The 23,974-nt window shown below is 40.3% G+C and overlaps 1 protein-coding gene across 1 annotated transcript; it reads left to right on the top strand.

Moving 5' to 3' along the window:
• Nucleotides 1-5,458: 5,458 nt before the first annotated feature.
• Nucleotides 5,459-7,561, top strand: LOC104441889 (probable lipid phosphate phosphatase beta). Its single transcript, XM_039310892.1, has 2 exons — nt 5,459-5,469; nt 5,957-7,561. Exons 1-2 carry the CDS (start codon nt 5,459-5,461, stop codon nt 6,741-6,743), a joined length of 798 nt encoding a protein of 265 aa, XP_039166826.1. The 3' UTR covers nt 6,744-7,561.
• Nucleotides 7,562-23,974: the final 16,413 nt, after the last annotated feature.

Raw genomic sequence — 23,974 nt, forward strand, 5'->3', positions numbered from 1 at the left:
GCGTTTACTACCACATGCACACGAAAAGACGGGGGTGCCCTCCCCAGGGGCGACCCCACGTGGGCTCTGTCCCTTTCCTTCCGCGGGGGCAGAAGTGGAAACCGGGAAAGCTATAGAACAAAAGTCATTTATTCGGGGAAACAAATTTCCATGATTATGTCTCCAAACTCAAGAGATTTGAAATTTTTTCTATTTCCTGCTGGTGTGTAGATTCCAAAGATTTCATACGGTGGGGGTGCGAATAAGACGATTGTAATGTCGTTTGGTTGCGATGGGTCGCTACCAAATGCTCCAGCGTCTTTATTGCTCAAAAAGGGAGGAGCCCCTCCTTCGGCCCTAGTGAAGGGGACTTGGGATTTGGCAGTTTAAAAGCATTCATCATCTCCTTTCATTACGGAATATCTGAAAAAATTGACATCAACGATCAGATTTTGCCTCATCTGGCCACAAGAAGAGGGCATCAGTTCCACCCGTTTTTCCCAATTGCCTTGTGCCTTCTTGGCAACGAGGGACCCATAAAAGACAGCAAGCACAAAAACACATTTATTTGGAGAAAGATTATCGTGTAGCTAGGTAGGGAGAACTCATTTGCTTTTCTCGGCGAGCCATTGGTTTGCACAGACGAGGCTAATAGAACTGATGCCCCCTATAATTTTTCAATACTACGTGAAATTATGAGTATCGTATTATGTATGCCACGTAGAATTTTCATATATATCCTGCCCTTCATCATTCAAGATCCTCTTCTGTCCATAATTGATAGGATGCATCGTTTGTTGATTCGTTTTTTGCCCTGCCATTTCAGTTATTTTCCATGCGATCTCTCCTAAAGGTAGTGAGAGAAAAAGTTCTGTATACTACTAGCTTAAAGAGACAGTTCTTGAACAGAGCTCTTTCTCAGTCTCTCTCTCTCTCTCTCTCTTCATGTTTCTGCTCCTCGGCTTTGTTTTTCCTATGCAGTCAAGTCAAAAGTAATCTAGTACCGGTGATTATTCTCCTCCTCTTTTTGTCTTTCTCTAAGCGAACCAAACTGTCTTCAAGGCTACTAGTGTCGCCCAACGAGAGCCTTTAATAATGCAGCATAAGCACTACATAGGACATACCGGAGTTTGCCCTAAGCTTTTGCCAAGAAGCGAAAAGAATTATTGGTACTGAGTACCAACCATCAGATGAATGTTATTTATTTCCCAAGCTTTCTAACTTTAAAACTATATGTTTCCTTCCTTTTTTTATACACCTTTCGCGGGTATTATTATGGGTGGGGGGGGAGCACTTAAGTTGCCATCGAACCCCATCTGCCGAAATAGTTTTTAGTTTTCCCCCCATCTCCTCTCATTGATTAGGGCTCCTGACATTTGTGCGCGGAATCAATGAATGGTTGATTTCAGTTATGGGAAAAGGTTGCTTTCAAAGTTTCCAATGGAGCCGAAGACATCAAGAATGGCGATGCTTTATATCTTTATTTTTTCCCCCATTTTCTGGATCATTCGAACTCGGGGAATTTATTGGTCAAGTACCTAATTCGGGTCCAGTCATTTTCTAATAAACGCACGTTCTGTCCCATGTATGAATGACACATGACTCTTGTCGTTGCTTGGACTCAAAGCAACAATTACTGTCATTACCTCGATATTGGCGGGGAGGGAGCGACGAAAAGTCTCACGGCCCAAACGAGAACAGAGAACGAAAAAAGAAATAAATAAACCGGGCTGCCTGAGCTTTTTGCTCTCCGTTTTGTCGAGAAATCTTCGCTCGAAGTGGAACATGTCATGTAATTAGGGTTTTGAAAGATGCTTAACGGAAGACTTGGAGATTCCCCGAGTTCCCGAGCAGTAATTACACGCGAATTTTGAGGGAAAGAGATAGAGGAATTCTTTATGATTGATCAGATAAAATGCGAGGGAAAAAGGGATCGTGGGAGGAATCTTGTATGGAAGTTTGGGTTGAAACTTGACGGGTATAGAATAGAAGAATGGAAGAGAATGGAAGCTGGCGGAGAACATATCTTATAAAAAAGAAGAAGCTCTGAAATTCGAATTAGATATTGGACGACAGATTTTCTTCCCAATCTTTTTCTAATGCTTAATCAACAGATCGGAAACGGCCGGAAGTGAGCAGCACTTGAGCAGTCTTAGACTTTCAAAAGTTTGGAGCGTGACATCGGAAGAATAGACTGGAGCTAAACATGAGGTGGCGACAACCTTGAGATTTGCAAACCTTTGTCAATGGCTTTGTCTTCGGTTTCTACGTAATTAAATACACTTAAGAGGACGTGGCACTGTTCTTTTCTTCTCTTTCTTTTGCTTTATTCGGTAGATCATGATGGGATATCAAAACCTAGTGTTTAGGTCAAAACATTAATAGCAAAATCACATTCGAAACCCAGAATAACACGAAAAGCATAACTCGTAAGAAGGGCAACAACATCAACATGTAAATTCCATGGATGAATCCTAGCGTTGGAAAAGAAATCACTGAATCTCCAGGATCAGTTTCTGAAATTGGAGCCGAGCATATCAATGCTCGAGCTTCTAAAACTCCTTCGGCCTATCGCACGTGCAAATAGCCAAGGAGGCATAAGACATGTAACTCGAAACCCGGTTGATTAAATGGTGACTTTGGGACTTGGAGTTGCTGCTTAATTTGGAACCTTTTCCTGCCTTTAGCTCTTCACGCCTGCAAAAATTCTTGATTTTCTCCGGGAACGACGTTTCCAACTTTTGCATGCTTCAATGCGAAAGAAAGAACCCTAAATTAATTTCACTAATTTCTACACCCTTCAACTTGCTTCTAAATTAATGCATGCATGCTATAAGCCATCATTATCCTCACTAGACTCTTAAGCTTTTAGCACCAAGACCAAAGACCGCCACAAAACGAGCTTCACCATATGCCTTTTTAAATATTTTAAAAATATTCCATTCTAATTTTTATTGTATTTTCTTTTCAGAAAACAAACAACTGTAGGTCTTGGGAAAAGTCAATAATATATCTCCCCTTTTTGCTTGTTGAAAAGAAGCCGAGTTTTTCTGCCAAAATAAACGACCTGGCTCGTATCTAGCGGCGCAGAACATGTCCCCTTTCAGGTTTTTTTTTTATTATTAATATTATTTATATTATCTTTGCCTTTATCTGCGTATAACCTCCTTTTTATATTTTTTCCTATGTATTGAGAAATTAAATAAACGTACGAATTTCCTCTGACTAACTTGTGCAGTTCAACTTAGCTGTTATGGAGCGCGCGAAAATTAAAGAAATCTCCTATAACTTAAATGCGATATCGGCCGTGGCCCGCTCGCCTCCATAAATGCGTGACGATTAATTTATTTTAATTTGAATTACCTATTCCGTTACTTATTACTGCCTACCCGTTGACGCCCTCTTGCGTCGAGATGATTTGGAATGCGGAAGTAAATGAAGTTGATTATTTTAAAAAATAAAATTATTTGGGATATCTTACCAAGAAAAAAGATAATATAATTCGGATATTACTCACAAAATAATTTTAATGAGGTAATGCTATTTGCTCGTTTGAAATCTGCCTATTAGGGCGCATTTGGTAACTTGCTCAATAATAATAATTTCTATTCTTTTTTTTTTTGAAAATATATTGAGAACATAAATCCGTTTAGTAAATTTTTTATTTTCAAAAACAAAATTGTTCCTAATACATGATTTGAAATAAAATCGATGAGTAAAAAAAAGGTTATTTCTTTATTTCCGAAAACAATTCCAAAATCAAACCAACCCAAATTTATTTCTTTTCTTCTTGTTCTTCTTTCTTCTCTCTTTTCTTCCATTGTCGTTGTCGACGACCAATTGGACGAGGTCTTGTGAGCTTGCTAGAGGCTCGCCCGCCCATTGGCGAGGCTTACTTAGGCCTCCCTCGGCCATTGACAAGACTCGCCCGGCTTACCGAGCCTTGCCCAAATTTGGTGAGACCGAGCTTGCCTAGTCGTTAGTAGGGCTCAACCTCACTAGAGTTGGGCGAGGCTCTTCGCCTCACCACAGCTCTATCAATGAGGCACAGCCTTGCTGGGGGCCGGTGATCCTCCGCGAAGTCGCCGGCCCTTGTTTGGTCAATTGCTGATCATCCCAAGGCCACCGACTGGCCAAAGGTTGAAAAAAAAAAAAAAAAGAAAAAAAATAAAATTAAAAAAATTAAAAGAAAATGGTTTTGATTATAAATTTTAAGGATGGTGCCAAAAGGAATTCTATTATGGGAATGGAAATTTTGGACGATTAACAAACACCTTTAAATACTAAAAAATTATTTTCGATAATAGAATAAAAAATAATAAATTTTTTTATCAAAAATTGTTTTTGATAATAAAATAGTTATTAAATGCACCCTTAAAATCTAGAGATCTTTGGGAGGTCGAAGCAAAAATGTCTCGATTTTACATGATGGTCAATGTAACCTTTTTCAAGTGTCATTGTCAAACAGTGTACAATTCTATAGGAATCAAACAAAAAGGGAAAAAGCTTATGTCGACTGTTTCAAAAATTGGCCTGAGATATCTCATTAGACATTATTCCTTATAACAAAATGTAAGCAGTCTTTTTTCGCCTGCCTATTTCATTAAAGTTTAAAATGTAAGTAGACCTTATTCGACATCAAAATGTGCTGATGTGCGCCATCCGATTTGATATTTTACTTGATTTATCAAATCTTGGGTATACTGAGAATATTGTGCATATCTCGTAAGTATATTTTTATATTACTTTGGGATCTATATGAAGGACCGCCATTGCTTGTCTCACTTGTCGACAAGCCATCTCAGTCTGAAAAAGATTAAAAATATTGCCATGTCGAATGTTCCAACAACCCAAATCAGCCATCGTATTAAAACGACACTTGAGGGATCGCTTTGAAAAGATTCGACACTGAAATAGACGGCATATAAAACTTTATGGCATTCCGAATGTCTTTTTTCTGAGTGAATCAGAAGCCACACATTCGAAAACCTTCTTGCCCCGGTTATCGTTTTCTCACCCTTATCCATCGTGTTCGGGCGTTAGCTTGCCCACAAGCTGCACATCCACTGAAAGAGAGATCCGCCGCGAAATCATCCATAACGACTCGGGCCCATTCGACCATCCTCGTGTAACCTTCACAAGGTCCCCTCAATAACCCGACAAGGAGATGATGAAGTGGGCATTTATTTATGGACATCACTCGCATCGGTCTCGAATCTCGTAGAACTGCGCTAAAAACAAGAGATCACCCCGTGGCGTGAGCCAGCCAGATCCGCTGGAGATTCGGTTCATTTCGATGTTGAATTGGGTCCGAATTGCTTGATTACGTTGAGAGCCAGAAAGCCCAAATTATTTGGGCTTGCAAATTTCGTGGGCCTTGACGAGCCCAAACTGATAATCGGATGGACTGATTTAGAAGGTTTTTAAAAAAAAAAAAAAATCTTTATATCACTTGAAGGATCGGCCCGTTTCACGTGAGATGAAGCTCCCGTGAATACTCCGAGACAAAAACCATTTTCGGGAGGTGGGTATTTACCCACAAAAACATCACGGGCCTTTTCTTGTAAGATATGGTGATAAATCGCCTATTTTGAATGGACTGCATTGCCGCGAATGATGTCCGAGAAAAATCCACTCTCTTTGAATACGATAAACTTTTAAGACACAGATCAGCAATGTAATTTTACCAGTTGCACAATAAATCATGCCACTAATTCAAGTAAATCCCAGTAATTTTACGTAAAAATTGGTAATTTTAGAACAATCAATTAAATATTAGTTAGTCAAAGTGGATAAATAACTCGTGCTTTGGTAATAATTGATAATTTATCTGAAAATGAGTAATTTTAAGCGAAACAAATAAGCATTTTGATAAATTCTCGTAAAATCTGACAATTTAAATAATTTACTCCTCGTTTTTTTTTTTTATCAACAATATTTAAATCGTTTTGTCCTGTTTCCCATATCGAATATTTAGAATTGTCCCAATATATGCCGTTTCGAACGATTCGATTGGAAAAGAAGCACTCCGGGAATCCAATCACACGCTGCCACATCCCATCCCACTTGCCATTCCGCCAACCCGACCCGCCGTCCGTCGCCCCCATGGACCCTCCTCCTCCTACCCCCACCGCCCTGACCACCGCGCCGCCGACGCCGCCGCCGCTGCTCCTCCGCCGCCTCTCTGCCGCCGACGCCTCCCTCTCCGGGCTCCTCCACCGCCACAACTTCCTCCCCGCCCGGCCTTCCTCCTCCTCGAGCTCTCCGCCGACTTCCGCCTCTTCTTCCCCGTCGCCCTCTCCCTCTACCTCTCCCCGATCCCCTCCCTCCGCCCCCTCCTCGCGCCCCTCATCCTCGGCCTCCTCCTCGACCTGGCCCTCGTCGGCCTCGTGAAGCTCCTCTTCCGCCGCCCCCGCCCCGCCTACAACAAGGACATGAGCGTCGCCGTCTCCGTCGACCACTACTCCTTCCCCAGCGGGCACGCCTCTAGGGTTTGCTTCGTCGCCGCCTTGGTCTGCCTCTCGGCCGAGGCGATGGAAGGGGCCGTCGCGGAATCGAGGTCCGGCGGATTCGTGGATCGGTGGATCGCCGAGGGCGGCGAGCGGAAGCTCGTGGAGCTCGTGGTTCTGGTGGCTTCCGTTTGGGCGGCGGCGACGGCGGGTTCTAGAGTGTTGCTCGGGCGGCATTACGTGTGCGATGTGTTGGCGGGAGCGTGCTTGGGTGTGATCGAAGGTTGGCTTGCGTATTCTTACCTGAGGTTGTAGTGTTTGAGGTAAGAAGCTTCTGTAATATCTGATCTTTTGTTGACTATGATTGACAGATAGGTGAGAGAGAGAGAGAGAGAGAGAGAGATCACTGTAATCTACTGATGATAAGATCACTGCAATGCGAAAAAGTTCTGAAATTGTATGTCATTAGAGCCTGTCATTTTCCATGAATGATGCTTTTCTGCAAGAATGTTGCGCTTATTTGGTGGATAGCAACCTCACTTTGGAGTAGAACTATGTGTGTCAGCGTGTAGTGCAGGTGGGATGTTGAACTATGGATGCATAGATTTATCTAGTAGTCACTTAGGATTATGCGGATGAGGTGCACATTACTGACCATGTATTACTGGCATTGGTTGGCCCCTCTTATACGACGTTGTCATGCGAATTGGCTGGCTATGGTGAGATTTAAGGACCATGGATTTCCTGCATACCAGGCTGCAGCATGGCAATCTTTGGGATTATTGGTTTGTCACCCATGGGCAACACTTGAGAAACGATGGGTCTACTGTCATAAGCTTTGCTTATGTTCTTCCAACGGATCAAATTTTGTGCAAGCCCATCGAAGGCGGTTTGTCAACAATTGGAAGGGCAGTCTTTCCACCTGCTGGTTGAAGTTATCTTCTAAAAGATCTTGGTCTTAGATGTAATTTTTCCTTGTTCCTCTGATCCCTGCTTTCATGGGAGCATGTTGTGAAGTTTCACAGCTTGGCATATGAAGCTGTCGTGTCTGATTTCATAATTTTTTTTTTTTTTTCTAATCTCTCTATCAACACCTCATTTTATCAATGCATGTTTCTGATTCATTGATTGAAGGCAATGATTAGTGAAAGTGGGCCCCACAGTGGTTTGCGAAGTAGTCGCGAAGCTCTTGTAGTTTTTAATCGGTCACCTAGAATGGTTGAAGGTGAATTTAGACTTCGCAGTAACAAAAAATTATGAGATAAGTCACTGGTGGATGAACCTAGGTTGATGGTGATTGTGATCTCTTAAACTCTCTTTCTGCGCTCTCGGAAGTCCCATCTCTTAGTTAAATGTTGGTCTAAGTCTGTGGAGGGAAGAGGTAGTGAATGGTCGGATGGGGTCTTGGATGACAATACATATTGATTTACCGCCAAGCAGATATAGTTGGCAGCAGGCAAGTTGCAGTTAATTGGGTTGAAGTTGCAGGGCAATGTTAGCTCTTTACAAATAGAATCCTGCACAAGCTGCATGAGTCTCCCTTTGTTAATATACAAACAAATTTATCAGTCCATGCAAAGCGACTAGAATCATAATTACAGTCGTTGAGTGCCATCTTCAGCTCTTTTTTTTAATTTAGAAAAAAGTGCCATCTGGAGCTCTATCATTGTGGCGAAACATTATGGAGTAATATGGAAGTTGCTAGAGCTTATTTACTCTCAGAATGCAGATACATACTGAGAAGTACCAACACGAGCTTAGGCTGATCTTACTTGTCTTACGGATCTTTTAACCTTAGTTTGTTTACTTCTTCGTTAGTTGGAATGTAAGTTCTTCGATGTATTCCCTTTATGCGTCACAAAGTTGTCTGATGATTATGAGGGGGAGTTTCTCCTCTAAGATTCTTGTAAATTCCGCTACCTGTGGGGTCTGTAAATATCGGACAACATCATGAAAGGCATCCAGTCGTTGTACAGTTTTGTATTCGATTTATATAATTTAGACACGGTTAATATTAGCTACTCACGCCCTGCTGTTATCCTCTGCATTCAAGTGGTTTCGGTTTGTGCATGAATTATATTCCTCTTATTTTGGAGCTTTCGGGTTTGGCCCATTGGTGTTTGAGCCCATGTAGTGGAGGGCTCCTCTTGGTTCTTCACTTCCATCTCTGCTGTTATCCTCTGCATTCAAGTGGTTTCGGATTGTGGTCTCTTAAACTCACTCTCTGCACTCTCGGAAGTCCCATCTCTTAGTTGAATGTTGGTCCAAGTCTCTGGAGGGAAGAGGTAGTCAATGGTTGGATGGGGTCTTGGATGACAATACATATTGATTTACCGCCAAGCAGATAGTTGGCCGCAGGCAAGTTAGCTCTTTACAAATAGAATCCTGCACTCCCTTTGTTAATATACATACAAATTTATCAGTCCATGCAAAGGGGCAGAGTCATATTTACAATCGTTGAGTGCCATCTTTAGTGCTTTTGCAAGAAAAAAGTGCCATCTTGAGCTCTATCATTGTGGCGAAACATTATGGAGTGATATGGAAGTTGCTAGAGCTTATTTACTCTCAGAATGCAGATACATACTGAGAAGTACCAACACGAGCTTAGGCTGATCTTACTCGTCTTATGAATCTTTTAACCTTAGTTTATTTAATTCTTCGTTAGTTGGAATGTAAGTTCTTTGACATGTTCCGGTTACGCGTCACAAAGTTGTCAGATGACTTTGAGAGGGAGTGTCTTCCCATAAGATTCTTGTAAATTCTGCTATCCGTGGGGTCTGTAAATATCGGACGACATCATGAAAGGCATCCAGTTGTTGTACAGTTTTGTATTCGATTTATATAATTTAGACACAGTTAATATTAGCTACTCATGCCTGTTATCCTCTTTATTCAAGTGGTTTCGGTTTGTGCAGGAATTAGATTCCTCTTATCCTGGAGCTTTCGTGTTTGGCCCATTGGTGTTTTAGCCCATGTAGTGGAGGGCTCCTCTTGGTTCTTCATTTCCATCTCTGGCTTTAATGCCTACTAGGAGGCACCCTAAGTAGGAGATGAAAGCTACTCGAAAAAGAGAAAAGCTGGTCTTCCTTAGCTTTTGGCTTTTGAGCAAGGAGAAAATGCAAAGTGTTCTGTAAAGGGGAAAGTACGGAATCAAGGCACGTTTCTTGTTTGTCCTTTGGATATTTCATAAGTAAAAGTGCCCGCAAGAACAGTTTTAAAACAACTAACTTCCAGCTACTTAACAGCAAACAGCTACAACGACGACTCAAAAGACTCATTGAAATTTTTTTCTTTGACGTCTGAATTCCATCTTTGATGTGGTTGTGAATTGAAGTGTCAAAAAAGGATAAAAAAGAAAAGAAAAGAATCTTGGAAGTGGCTAATAGCATGTTCAGAAACAGTGTGATGTTATAATTGGGGCACGCAGGTGATGTTTTAATGGTGGCCTTTTGAGTTTTGGCTGGTAGAATTCTTCTTAGCTGGCAGCCTCTTCACCTAAAACTCCTTTGTTCCTCATGCTAAGTCATTACTGTTTTTGTCAAATAAACTGAAACTTTTGAATGCTAAATCATGTGTAAATTGTCCATACTAACAAAAAAACTTGCAGTCATTGCTGGACCAGCTGTGCTTTCGTGGTCGCTAGACATGCCCTAGAATTTATATTGTGAATTTTTCTTCTACGTACGAGGTTTTGAAGGAAGTTTACAGAAACTTTTCACTTGCTCCACTCAACTTATCTCGCCCCCTAGACCTAAATCCTGCACCTATTCACTACTTGAAGTTGTCTGGAAGGTTTCTTTTTATTTCGCCAATTGCAGATGACTATTCATTCCATGAAATCGATTCAGAATTATGGAATAACAGCCTAGTTGAACATGGAATCAAGCCAATTATCATAGGGAAGACAATTTATGGAATAAGCTGCAGAGAATTTCACTCTTTTTTGGTCCTTTTGTTGGTTGTTGGAAGAAATTGCAGAGTTGAAAAACTAAGCGTGCTGTTGTCTTAACTCGATGCATATTTGATGCTAAAGTGAAGCCTTTTGTCAAGTCCATCTTCTGGAGCAATGAGTCTTTAATCATGTAGGTGTTAGCCTGGTAACTCACCTAACATCTTCAAATTCAAATGGTTTGGATTCATCAGATCAATTGTTGTTAAAGCTCATTGATTGATTCCTTGCTGTTGGAGTCAAAAAGGACATAACAAACTTGCTACATTGTTACTTGCAATTATTTGTTTGCTACAGCCATTCTAGAAACGAATGATTAAAAATGTGAACCATACCATGGGAAAAGGACTTCGGTCCCTCTGTTTGTGAGATTGACCTGTTGGGTAGCTAACACCTCAGCCTGGAACAGTGTATGTGATGCTAGGCTTAATCATTATACGAGCTTGGTGGATGAAGACGACTGGAATATCTTCTAGCTAAAATGCGGGCGTCTGTCTTATCATTACCTTTACCTTGAAATGTTCCAACTATGATGCTGATAAGGAGATAAGAGGCTTTTGAACTTTGAACACGCCTTTCCTTGCAAAAGCTTAGGGTTCTCTTTGTCGATTTGTCACCAGTCTTGGTCAAATTCATTCATTTAGCTACTTGGAATCCACTTATAGTGGGGGTCCGGGACACGAATTGGTTCTCATTTGCTCTATGTTCCTAGGGATGGTCCCCCAACATTTGTTCATACAGAGTGGCTCTTGGACAATGAGTAGGTTCAGTTCTTTGGCTGTGGAAATTAGTGTTAAAGCTTGTCAAGGTGGTGGGACAGCCTGCATATGCAAACACCAGCTTTCCTTTGCTTGAGTCGGTTCCTTGTTTTCGAATCTTTGAAGGTCCGCTTTAGCGCATGTGAAGGAGCTTGTAAAATAGAGGGAGTTTGAGAATGTTACACTGTTTCTCACAAACCCTACTGCTCTAGTGCTGGTAATCTTATGGTTTGACTGGGCCATATATGTCCACCGTCCACAGAGCTAAGAGTAGATACCTTACGTTATGCTGAATGCCATGGATTATTGTATCCTGGGGTACACGTTCTTGAGGTCTGTAAACAAGTTAGCTCAGTAATTATGCCATGCCATTTACTTGAAACAGTGCCGAACAAATCACGGGTCATGGCTATATTCTGCGAATTCATCACAAATAGGAAAGACGATCATTGTTTTTGGGTAAGTGGCGCTGTGAGTAAGTTACTGCTCGTTTTTCTTGTCTCATATGTAATTCACAGCATAATATCATCTCCACTTGTAGTTGCTACATCTGGTTCTGGTCATGGTCCCCTACCCGGTGCCATGATGCTGAGACTTTTATGAGTTTGGAAGACCTCAACCCTGATTCACTTGGAAGCTTGACTGGTCAACTCTTTTTTCTCGTCAGGAGTCAGAGGAACTTTTATGCTTAGATACTGACACATGTAGATGCACATACAGAGCTCATGGATCGATTTTTTCTCAGTTAGCTTGTAGGGGTAGTACCAAGATAAGCATTGCAACGCAAGCATGTGAGGCTATATGGGTTTTGAAGTCCAAACTGATACTGTGGTGGAGTTTGTGTGTGGCTGTGGATCGATCGACGCTGAGGAGATCTGCCTAAGCCACATGCTCACCAGCTCAGGACCACAAAGCCTCGTAGGGGTGAAATTTAAATTTTCACTTTCTAAGTTTACCCAAGTGTACCAATTCCCCATATGATTGCAACAGAACAGAGGAACCTGGACAGCTAGATTCAGAAACGAAGGGACTGACAATCGATCATTTCCTCTTTTTTCTTTTCTTTCTTTTTCGCTTTTGTGAGGGAAAAAAGTTGGTAGGAGTCTGGAAAAGATGAACTGTCTCTCTGCTTCAGCTGTTTTTTCTTTGTCCCACCAGCTTCGATGTTCTAAATATGAAAATCCAAGCAACTGTTTGCACCTCCCTGGAGCATATTCCTACCCTTTTGGTTGCTGACTTTTGGTTTTTCACCGATATCATCGGCATGATTCTCGATTTCCATAGACTTCAATCCATGCGTGCAGCATTAGCAGATGTCTGCATAAACACAGCTAGTGCATGTAATGCATGCATGTGCTGTGGCCTTGCTCGACTGCTGTTGTTCTCTGTGCAGTAGTCCAACTCCAACCCACCACAATAACTTCTGGTCCTTCTCTTCTGTTTTTTCTTTTCTTTTCTTGAGCATTATCTTGACTCAGGAATCTCCTTCTAGGGAGCGAGGAAAAGAGATACTAGGCAAAACTGGGAGGTGAGTTCTATCTCCTGAGGAAAAATTAAAGGAAAAAATTAATAAAAAAAAAAAGCCAGGGAACAGCAAAGCTGATGCAGAACATGTACCATATTCCTTTTCTGGCCGTAGCAGTATATGTTATCGTGTAAGTTGCGATTTCTTGCCATAGTACCACAGCGATATTTCCGTTTAATGTAATCAAGTGTGAAACATCACGAAGGGCGATATTCCTTGCCCTTGCGACTAAATCTAAATTGCAGGATATTGTAAAATGAAAAACTTGCGTTGTCATAAAAAATGATAAATCTGTGTATACAGAATTAACTTCTAGCCATATTTTGGCTCCTCGTTTTTTTCATTTTTCAGGAAATATATCTAGAGGGACCGGGTCGGGCCAACACAGTAGGACCCGATCATAATTATTATTATTATTTTATTTTCCCAAGTGGCTCTCTCTGCCAATGTGGGGGCCGGCCTCTGGCACCCAGCTATTGGTCGAATGAGGAAACGGAGATTGTTGACCCACTTCTCTTGGGTCTATGTCGAACAGCTTCTCCTTCTCTCTCTCTCTCTCTCTCTCTCTCCCTTTCTTTTGTCTCTCACTGACAATCCTTGACATGATCCTGGATATTTGTAATATCTTCGCCGCATCGAGATCCTTACAATTCGCTATCGAGGGTGAATTTGACCCTTTCCATCGTTGGATCGCCGTCCATCGGCTCGAACGTCGAGAGCAATTGAGATGCATTTCAATGAATGAAGCCGAGTCCAATAAGGGAAGATGAGCAATCTTATTTCTTCTCTTCTTTGCCGGAGAGTTCAACGCTCGGTACCGCCCCCCAATTATTGAGGAGACACGAAGGGAGAGAACGCGCGCCCCAAATTTCTAACGACGGCATGTTAGTTGATCTCTACAGCAGCTAGTTAATGTCATTAGCAACCTCGAGTCCCTAATCTAATGAACATCATGTTAGTTGCACGGGTAGTCCTTTACTAGCTTGTCACTGTCTTTGACCTAAGATGCTCCATACCCTTCAAGACTATCTTTCCTTTCTTTTCTTTCGGCCCGAGCTCTAGAAAAGAATGACTTGATGCTTCTTGAAAGGAAAAGGAACGCCTCAACCACTCCTTGGAATTCCACTTCTGAGAGGGATCAATATGTCAAACTATCCCACGTGAAATGGGGCCAATCTAGGTATCGACCTCGTGTGTGTTCGCTAAGTCATAAGAGAGGGCAATGACGAGGTCGGCATGAAAGATCAGCGATCGTGAGTACGGGGGTGGGAATGGATCATCATCGCATTGTCATGTAAATGTCACGATACAATCATTGAACTTTCATATAGCAAAGTGCTGAGAGTATATAATACAAGTCCTATACCTTTACCTAGGGAAATTTTTAAGGAGGAGCCTAAACCTAAATTGTCAATATATCTAGTTAAACCAATTTTCACTCAAAAGCTTAATTCAATGAGTTATGTGCCAACTAAGATATATTAACTACTTCACACCATACCAATTTTCTAATGTGGAACTTTTTTGACACAATTTACACGTGTATTCTAACACAAGGTTCGAAATAGAAACCTTGACCGATTGCCTTCCCCCAATCTATTCCCAATTTCAAGACTTGATTCACTAGGTCAATAATTGTGAAAAATCACGCGAGGAGGGTTCGTCACTGATTTTTGTGCATTGAACCTTCATTTAAGAAGTTAGATTATGCGTTTGTTTCATTGAAAGTCCATAATAAATAAAAATATTTTTCATGAATATCATTTTCAAGGAAAACCGTTAGTTTTCATTTATTTGGTGGTTTAGGGAATATAATTTTCTTATTGCCTAAAAATGAAGTTATTTTCTTCTAATCTAAACTTATTGTATATAATCTATGAAAAAATTTGTTCGTTAATTGATTAATTTTGTGTCATTTAAATACCGAAAAGTCAAAAAAAAAAAAAAATCCAACAAATAGCTTCCCTTCAAACAAACACCCTAAACCCTAACCTTTCATTGCTGCATGTGCTGCTTCAAGCATGATGGGATGATCCCAAACAAGGAGAGAGGAGGGGGGGATGGGGAAGCACATGTAGTGCTGGGGAGGCACATAATTGTGTGATTTGATTTGATGTAAACTTATAAAATCGACATTTGTTGAGAGCTTTTGGTCCGGACATTGGCGTAGCCATGGGGACCCTTTGTTAGTGCACCATTGAGCTGTTTCCCAACTGGAAAATTGTTGGTGCAATCCGCTCCTTCGAAGCGATGAGATTGTCCTTGTTAGTCTTTCATACATAAATATCATAGGCGTTTCCGCTTCAATTATTGTTTAGTACTTGTGGGAACACGGATATGATCGCCCGTTTTCCGACCGTCAACGGAGCCCCAATGGGGGTTTTTGCTGTTTCCATGTTCTCTTTCGTGCTCTTTCGAATTCGAAAAGTTTCAAGGGATTCAAAAGCTTCTGCTCCTGTTCCAATTGAATTCAAACGAGGATTCTAAAGAATTGTCTTAAGTCCAAGCAATTATTATTTTGATGACCACTTTACTAGGTCAAAAAGCAAGGAGAAAGGGACTTTCTTTGCGCATAAAAAATTATCATATATTTGTTTTTTAGTTGAGTTTTCATGTAGAATAATATCGATATTTGTACTTGATCAAGTAGTTTCAACCGGAAATGAAAGAAAACAAAACCCATTTGATCATTTCCTTAGATATAAATGTCATTTTTATCGTTCTTTTTATAATTTCCTTTTTCACGATACGACTTCCCGAGGTCTCTTTTTTTTTTTTCCTTTTTGATATAAGTCTCGCATAGGTGAGTCCCGACTCAGACATAGATGATTCAACCCAAAAAAAAAAGAAAAAAAAAAAAGGAGGAAAAACTGAGACATCGATGACCCATTAGATAAGACAATCACAGAAAAACATCTATACATCTTCATTTCTTTTTCTAGCATGAAGTATACGTTATATGTGTGACTCTATTAGAGGCACATTTTACAGCTAATTCTAGATCGATGCCAACCATGGTCGTCACAGCATATGTCGGAGTATCTTCTGACAATGGTATCATGCCCAGCTTGACCTTAATGGCTTGGCACATTTTCTCCTCAGCTTAGTCATTTTCCAGTCTATTGAGCTTAAATTTTCTGTATTTTCCGCTGCGTGCGAAGCTACTTTCTCAGACTCAGAAGTCAGAAGATCTTGTGGTAGGCAACACATCTAATTCTGATATTTTCCTTTATGCCAGTATGTAATTTTTGAAATTTGAGATGCCACAAAGGGTACAGGGTTCAAAATAATTAAAGAGCAAGGCTACGAAAATTACATTTTTAAGTCTCTTTGGTAATCAAAGTTTTAGGACGGATTTGTTTCGAATTGGAAAATGTAATCTTGGCTTTCCCGTTGGGAAAAACTAAAGCTATTTAAAAATCTAATAGTTGTTAAGAACTTTTTATCACTTCCGATAACGTTAGATGTGGATTTTTTTTATTTATTTATTTATTAATGTCTGATGTCGTTCATGATCGAATAATAATCAATTATAGGGGTTTAAAAAGCTGGAAGTAGAAGCAAACAAATAAAAAGCAGACATAATTTAAAAACTGGCAGATAGCTGTTAGATATGTGGGAGCACGCATACAATATAGTTGGAACTATTTAGATTCCTTATCCAATTTCAATTTTTTTTATAAGCAATGTTAACACAAAAGAGGACTAGAGGTGTGTGAGTGCGCTTATAGAACTCCTTATCTGTATTTATTGACAAAGTTAGCAGGAAATTTTAGTGCAAACGATTTGAATTTCTAATTGTATCTCATCTATCCGGTTGATATAACTCACATAGTCTAAGTCTATCAAGTTGCATAAACACCACATCGCCACAAATTTCATTCAAAAAAAAAACTTTAAAAGAATGTAGAGAGCATACATTTTCTTACATATATCTATTAATAGGGTGTTCATAACTCTTTGAACACTCAATTAATCTTCATCGAGTGCAATGACCTTTCTATTTTATTCATGCTAGATAATTATCAGCAATGCATCAGTTTGTTCTTTCGAGGGTAATTTCAAGAAAATGCGTAAATGTAATGATTCGAATTCAAATCTTTTGAGTGGGGAGGATGAACATGTTTCCACTGGAGCAACTCCTTGGATCAATCTCTAGAGAGTCTGCTTGTTGCCGTTGGGGGGAGGTCGCTCAATTAATATATACAACAAACTCACAAGGGTATGGGAAAGGGATCAGCTATCAATGGCCATTCAAGTATATTATTTATTTTGGTTCAAGATTTGCGATGCGAACTTTGAGTCAACGTCAAATCTTGAAAGCCCAAAGCTATTTGGAAAATGCAGTTGTGTTTGGTAAAAAAATTTTGCAAATGGACTTTGAGTTGAACGTGCGTTTGGTAAAAAAACATTTGGAAAGGGCTTTGGGTATTATATTTTCTTTTCTTTTTTTTTTTTTTTGGAAAAATCAGCTAAACCCTTCGCCGGTCCGGCGAAGGGCTGCGGCCGCCGGCGAGCCAGATCTGGCGCCGGCGGCCGTCGGCTGAGGTCGCCCGACCTCGGGCGACCTCCGGCGAGGGTCGCGCGACCCAGCCGAGGGCCGCCGGAGGTCGCTCGACCTCGGGCGACCCTCGGCGAGGGTCGCGCGACCCAGCCGAGGGCCGCCGGAGGTCGCTCGACCTCGGGCGACCCTCGGCGAGGGTCGCGCGACCCAGCCGAGGGCCGCCGGAGGTCGCTCGACCTCGGGCGACCCAGCCGAGGGCCGCCGGAGGTCGCCCGACCTCGGGCGACCAGGGTCGCGCGACCCTCGCGAGACCCAGGCGAGGGCCGCCTGCGGCCGCGAGACCCAGGCGGCGGTCGCCTGGGTCACGCGGCCCTGGGTCGAGCGACCCTGGTCGCCCGAGGTCGGGCGACCTCCGGCGGCCCTCGGCTGGGTCGCGCGACCCTCGCCGAGGGTCGCCCGAGGTCGGGCGACCTCCGGCGGCCCTCGGCTGGGTCGCGCGACCCTCGCCGGAGGTCGCCCGACCTCCAGCCGACGGCCGCCGGCGCCAGATCTGGCTCGCCGGCCGGCGGCCGTCACCCTTCGCCGGACCGGCGAAGGGCTGCTCTTTTTCTTTTAAAAAATAAACAAATGCAGGGGCAACGGTGGGTTTTCAAAAAATTTTTGGGGGTAAAATGGGAAATAAAATTTTCATTAAATGGCCCTTCAGCATTCCGAAAATGCTGAAGGCTCAAGGCTGGTCTCCACCAGCCTTGAGCTTCAAAGCATTCCCAAGGGGAAACTTTCACTGAAAGCCCCTTAATGGTTGCCAAACACCCATTTTTTGGGTGAAAGAGAACAGGGCTTGGATGGAACTTTCAAATGCCCATCCAAACGCACCCTATTATTCTGAATTTTGTCCCCACTTTTCTGCAAAGGACCTCTAATATATATATATATTATCTGTTGTAAGTTTCTTGGTGAAAATGTGACATGATGCTCTCTGAATCTGTCCCCCACTATACGTTTCCGAGGACTTGAAGAGGAGGTGAAGAGCAGAACCAACCTCTCGAGAAAATCTAGGTTTGGCTAGGGCAACGCATGAAAACATCTGCTCTAAGGCAGGTGCGTTCACATCGATAGGAGTACCATATGGGTTTAGAGAATTTTCGTCCAAAAATCTCGTGCTCGAGAAAGAAAAAGTACGCATTAGAAAAATTGAATAATCGAGGACGATATAGGATGATAGAAGTAAAACTCGTAATCTTTCCGTGGATTGCAAAGTCAATTCGCTTAACGATTAAGCAGCTAAACGAATTCCTAAATATGCGATCTCCTTTCCTCTTTTCTATTTTTCTATGAGCTGTAGTTTTCTCTAAGCAATTTCACCTTGACATAGCGGTTTCGCATCCGAGGGAAAGACAAGACCCTTTGAAATCCACTAGTGGGGTGAGGAAAATATTAGTCAAAAGGGTAGGAAACATTTCACTTTAGTGAGAGATTAGAAGAGCCTTCTCTCATCGAAATTTTAGGTCCGTTTGTATGGTACGAATTTAAATGAACTTAACATCTGTGATCTCTAGCTATTATTACTATTATCTTTTGATTCAAGGTTTTCAATATTAAATTAAAAAAGTGACTCGAGAAACATCCTTGATTCTTTTGTATGTATGTCCGAAAAGAATGGAAGATAAAAGTAGATCTCTTGTGCTAAAAAAAGTGGTAAAGAAGAGAGATTCCGAGGAAAGCAATCCACTAGACTAAACTAAAGTTTATCGTGCGAGCTTTGCTTGGGCAATCAGCATCCATTAGCGGCGATGTCCATGCTGAATGCACATGTAAAAGTACCACCACTTTTTCTTTTTAAAATTTTTCACTCCAATTGGACACTCATTATATATAAATAGCATATGCCTTTTATTAAATATTGCTCACATGGCATTATCAGGATCTGAGCACAAAGCTCCGCTTTAGCAAGAAGTGCCTTGACTTGACACACATTACCAAAAAGAAAAAAACCTTAATCTTGCATCGATAATAATAAATCTCGTTTGTCGAATGATTCGACAATAACTATCGCAAGGTTCAATTTATTCCTTTGTACATGATATTTAAGACATAAGAGTATTAAGTATGTGAAAACTATGTTTCGCCGAAAAAGACAATGTTAGTTGGATTAATAACAAATAATAATATCAATCGATCAATCTCCAATTACCATCAAGTCACTTTGTATTAGTATTTTAAGCACATAAAATATCGATGCTTAATTTTCTTTTCGGCAGTCCTTTCTCAATTTCATCAGACGGGACATAAAAAGTGAAGCCCCTTTGCTCAAGGCATCTCTCTTCTCCCCCCGCCCCGTCACATGATCACGTGGATGCCCACCATCATAGCCTTCAAAAGATCCATCCATTCAGCAAATACTCCCATTTGCGGATCTTTTAAAAAAGAACGAAAACAATGCATAAATATGTTTATATGTATATATAATTATTCATGCATTATAACTTATCTTAAATAGAGAAAGTTTGGGAAGAGGATATTAAAAATAATGAAACATAAAGGGAGCAGATATTCGATAATGTGCCCCCAAAGCAAGGTACTCTCTCTCTCTCTCTCTCTCTTTTAAGAGAATGAAACCCGGAGGAAACTCGTGATATGGACAGTGCCCATGCATTGGTGGGGTCGAGTTGGAATGGGGTTTTTTAAGACACAAATCTTAATGGTACCACCACATGGGAAAGAGATAACCCAGATAATTCCTGTCTCGCAAAGCCCTGACACCATTATCTTTTGGAGTTAGCGATTTCGATTTGATCTTGTTACACCAAAGTACCTTCGTATCTGTATTCTCTCGTATCTGTATTCTCTCTTTTCCTAAAACTATGTTGTAAATTTGCCAGCACATTTGTTATGATAATGCCTCGTTTGCAAGAACATACGGGGAGAATGAAGACTCTCATTTGCGGTCTTATGAAACTTTAGACTTTCCTTATTTGGCACTAACTCTGTCTTTATTTATTTTGTGCGAAATGAAAACATCTGAAAATTATTTTAAAAAAAAAGAAGTAATCACTTATATCACTTAAAATAATTAGCCAATAAGAAACATTTTCATTGTCAACAATAATTGATATTGTTCATCCATTTTTATAAGTAATACAAACGATCATTTTATAAATAATATTTTCAAAATTCTTTATATTCGGCAAAACAAATACATCCTTTATTTACAAGTCATTTTTTTTTCTAATCTTAATAGTGTAGTTTGATGCTTTTATCCAGCTTCCCTTGTATAACCCTAATTTTTGCCCCTTTTTTTATTTACATTTTTTGGAAGTTGTTTGCCCCCTCCATTTCTCTCGGTGTCCCTGCTAAGGTACCGTAAGTGTCACGGTGTGTCGCTTCCCCAGTACGAGCCCTCACTTTCTAATTGTTTTCTCTCGATGGTACATGGAAGGTGGAGCAAATAATTTATCACTCTCGATGCCTCTTTTCATTCAACTCCCAAGTACAATAATTTGCGGGAAACTTAACAGAAACCCTACTTATCCATACATACATATAAAGCCCCTTGCTGCTAAGGGTTTCGCTTCAGTTATTGTGCAGATGAGCTCAATTATATCGATAAGGAATTGTCGAAAAGTTATATCCACGACTGGCTTGGATGCAATTACGTTGGAAAAAGAATAACGGTGATAGGATTAGCGTAAAGTTTGGGTATGAATGTAGAGAGTTGGGCAAAGTGCGAATATCAGCACATAGTATCTAGGGAATACTCGAAAGATGTAGTGGGACATGTGAAAGATAATGAGAGAAGAGAGAAGAGAATGGTGCGACCTCGTAAAGAGAAAAGGGAAGCTTTACATAGATTAGAGCGAAGGAGGGAAAAAAATGGCAAGCGTGTACGATGGAACCACGAGCCTAACACATGCATTATGAGTGGGTGAGATCGGCTCTGGCTCTGGTCACTTGCGATATTCCCATTTATTTTCCAACGAGTGTCGGCGACGTGTTGATGGATGGCTTTGATCAAGAAATTATATTCAGACGATCATATACTCAAAATGATAGTGAATAAATGTTTAAACAAGTGATATTTTATTGATGTGTCACGTCATATAAACGTTATATATGAATCATTCGGTAGTGTTTCCGTATAAACATCATGTAGCTCATGTTTTAGTGGCATTTTTGAACCTGCATCGATTGTCGCGCTCTCTGCTTTCTCTGACATCCATGGCATTCTCTCTAGGCCTTTTCTTCCCTTGAAAACTACGTTTGATTGCTTGCTCACGTGCATGTGACGTTTGGTGTCGAGAGAGAGAGAGAGAGGAGCATAGTCCTTTGTGCATGTAATACATATGAGAAGCCCGCATTGGGAATAAATCATATAAATTATAGGGCTTTATTTCATCAACAGGATTCCTTTCCTCCCAAATATTCGTGAAAGTTCCAGTCTTGTTTAAAAAAAACATTTTGCGACACTCATGAATCTATTTTTTAACGCGATACATCTAAAACCTAATTCAATGTACAAATATTGATATTCCAAATATTTCTTAAGGTTTTGTATATATTATTTATTTTATAGTTCGGGGAGAAAGTTAGAACTAAAAAAAGCTTTTTCAATAGGCCCTTTGCATAGTTTTCTATGCATTTCCATCTGGAACGGCTGCCTGCAATTCCAACAGCATCTGCATTTTGGTCTTTCTAGTTTATCGTCCCCGGTTTATATCGTCACGTTACTGCCCTTTTCATTTTTACAGGTACAAACAGTTAATTTGTAGATAAATTTGAGAAGTGATATGAGGGGCTATTGTTGAATGTTTTATATAGGATTTCAAGATTTAAATATCCATCTAAGATAGATACCTTCATTTATAAATTACTGTCTGATCAATTTTAGTATGCTTAGCTTTACTTGCCTACATCGATACAAGTAATGGTCCAATAGTTTGGGAAAAAAAGAGGGTTTTCTTATGTAAAAAAAAATTAAAAAAAAATCTATTAAGGGCCCTCTGGGGATCTATCTTTACGGACATAAGGTAATATCAAATAAAAATAAAATGGAAATTGATTTCATTTGTATCCCGTAGTTACTTCTTTTTTATATTTTCTGTCGAACAATATCTTTACATTTGCATTCATGTCTACATTCATTAATGTTAACCCCGTGACAATTAGCTTAGTGAGTAGTGACGTAAAGCTTACTCCCAAGCAGTTCAAATTCTCTAAACGCTCCTTGATTTCAAGAAGCCTTGATTCGTCTACGGAATAAGTTCGATTGTGTCATGGTGTAAAATAACTTCGACTCTAATTCTCATTAGCATTGTTCAATGAGGTTTGCCGTGTTGGCAACCAACACCGGTCACTCCTTCCCATCCGTTTTTTCACTAAAAAGGGGAACCTATTTCATTGATTTCGTGACTATAAATTTGGCGAGAATATCTCATTGTTATTATACACGGTAAAGAGTTAGAATTGTGTAAGGAGACATATCAAATGGCTCAATGGTTTAGAAATGCACTCTCGTGTGTGTATCAACTTAGGCGCACGATATAGACATGGAGCGAACCGAAAACGACGTGCGAATTCACGAGAAGGGAGCCTCGCACTTGACATAAATTTGAGACAAAACCTACCTTCTGATATTATGTTGGAATGTTGCCTGTGAAAACCTCATAAACAACCGAGATGGCATAGAGGTTTTATTTCTTTGAAAGTGACTTGGCGCGGAGCCTACGATAAATGAGCAACACGAATCCTAAGCAGAAGTCAATAGGCGTGCCACTTGGATTGTTGACCAAGTATGCTGGAGGAGGGACCTCACCCGAAAGCCAAGCTAATCGAAGCAGCCTCATTTAGGGTGGCGGATCTATATAGAATGGTTTTTCATTATTATTTATAATTATTGAATTTCTACTTTTTTATATTATGGCACACGTAATTTTCGTTTTCATTTAACGGTGAACACCTAAAATATATAGGTTTACATGTAATTGTTGTGATCATTTTTTCTTAAATTCAATCAAGAGCTTATATTCGATAGAAAAGTCAGGTGTAACTTTTTAGAGGGTCTTGTCACCTATTAAGCATGCTAAATGAGGGATATTTTGATTGGCAAATGACCAATTAGACATACGAACGAGTAAGGCATTGCATCTTCGGGAAATTGCAAAATTTCTTCATTTGGTTGATTAATAGATGTTTGTGGGGGCACTCTGGATATATTAAGATGAATGGTGTGTGAATGGGGGCGCTCATTTACTTTAGTCCTATTTTTTAAATTCCTCCTGTGTTATTATAACATATGAAGAGGATTTGAATAGTAAAAAGGCTATCTTGCCTTTGGAGAAATTTATGAAGTCTTGAATATTTCCCTGATTGCACTTTTTAATTAATTCATTCATATTATCACCATTTCTAACCTAAAGTTTCTATCTCGACAATTATTCCAACAAAATATTTTTTATTAAATGAGATGGTGAGTATGAATTGAGTTTTGTTAATATGGCCCTATTAGAATCATGTGTTGATTTTTTTTCCCTATTCGAATTTTGATATCATTTTTTTCATTGAATATTTCACGGCGGTGTGACTTTTCACAACCATGGGTTTAAAAATATATATTTTAATCTTTTCATTTCAATTCATAACGTATGTGGCAGGTGATACTCTTTTTCTCCAATAGTGATTTTTTAGCAAAACAATTGCCAAGGTAAAAGATAAATGTCATGGAAAGCCTGCCGCATATTCGGGATTTGAGTTCTTTAATTGTCTTTTAATAGTTAATCTTTGATTTTTATGGATTTGCCATTCTATAGGCAA

The sequence above is a fragment of the Eucalyptus grandis genome, chromosome 4, assembly GCF_016545825.1.
Source record: "Eucalyptus grandis isolate ANBG69807.140 chromosome 4, ASM1654582v1, whole genome shotgun sequence".
Classification (NCBI taxonomy): domain Eukaryota; kingdom Viridiplantae; phylum Streptophyta; class Magnoliopsida; order Myrtales; family Myrtaceae; genus Eucalyptus; species Eucalyptus grandis.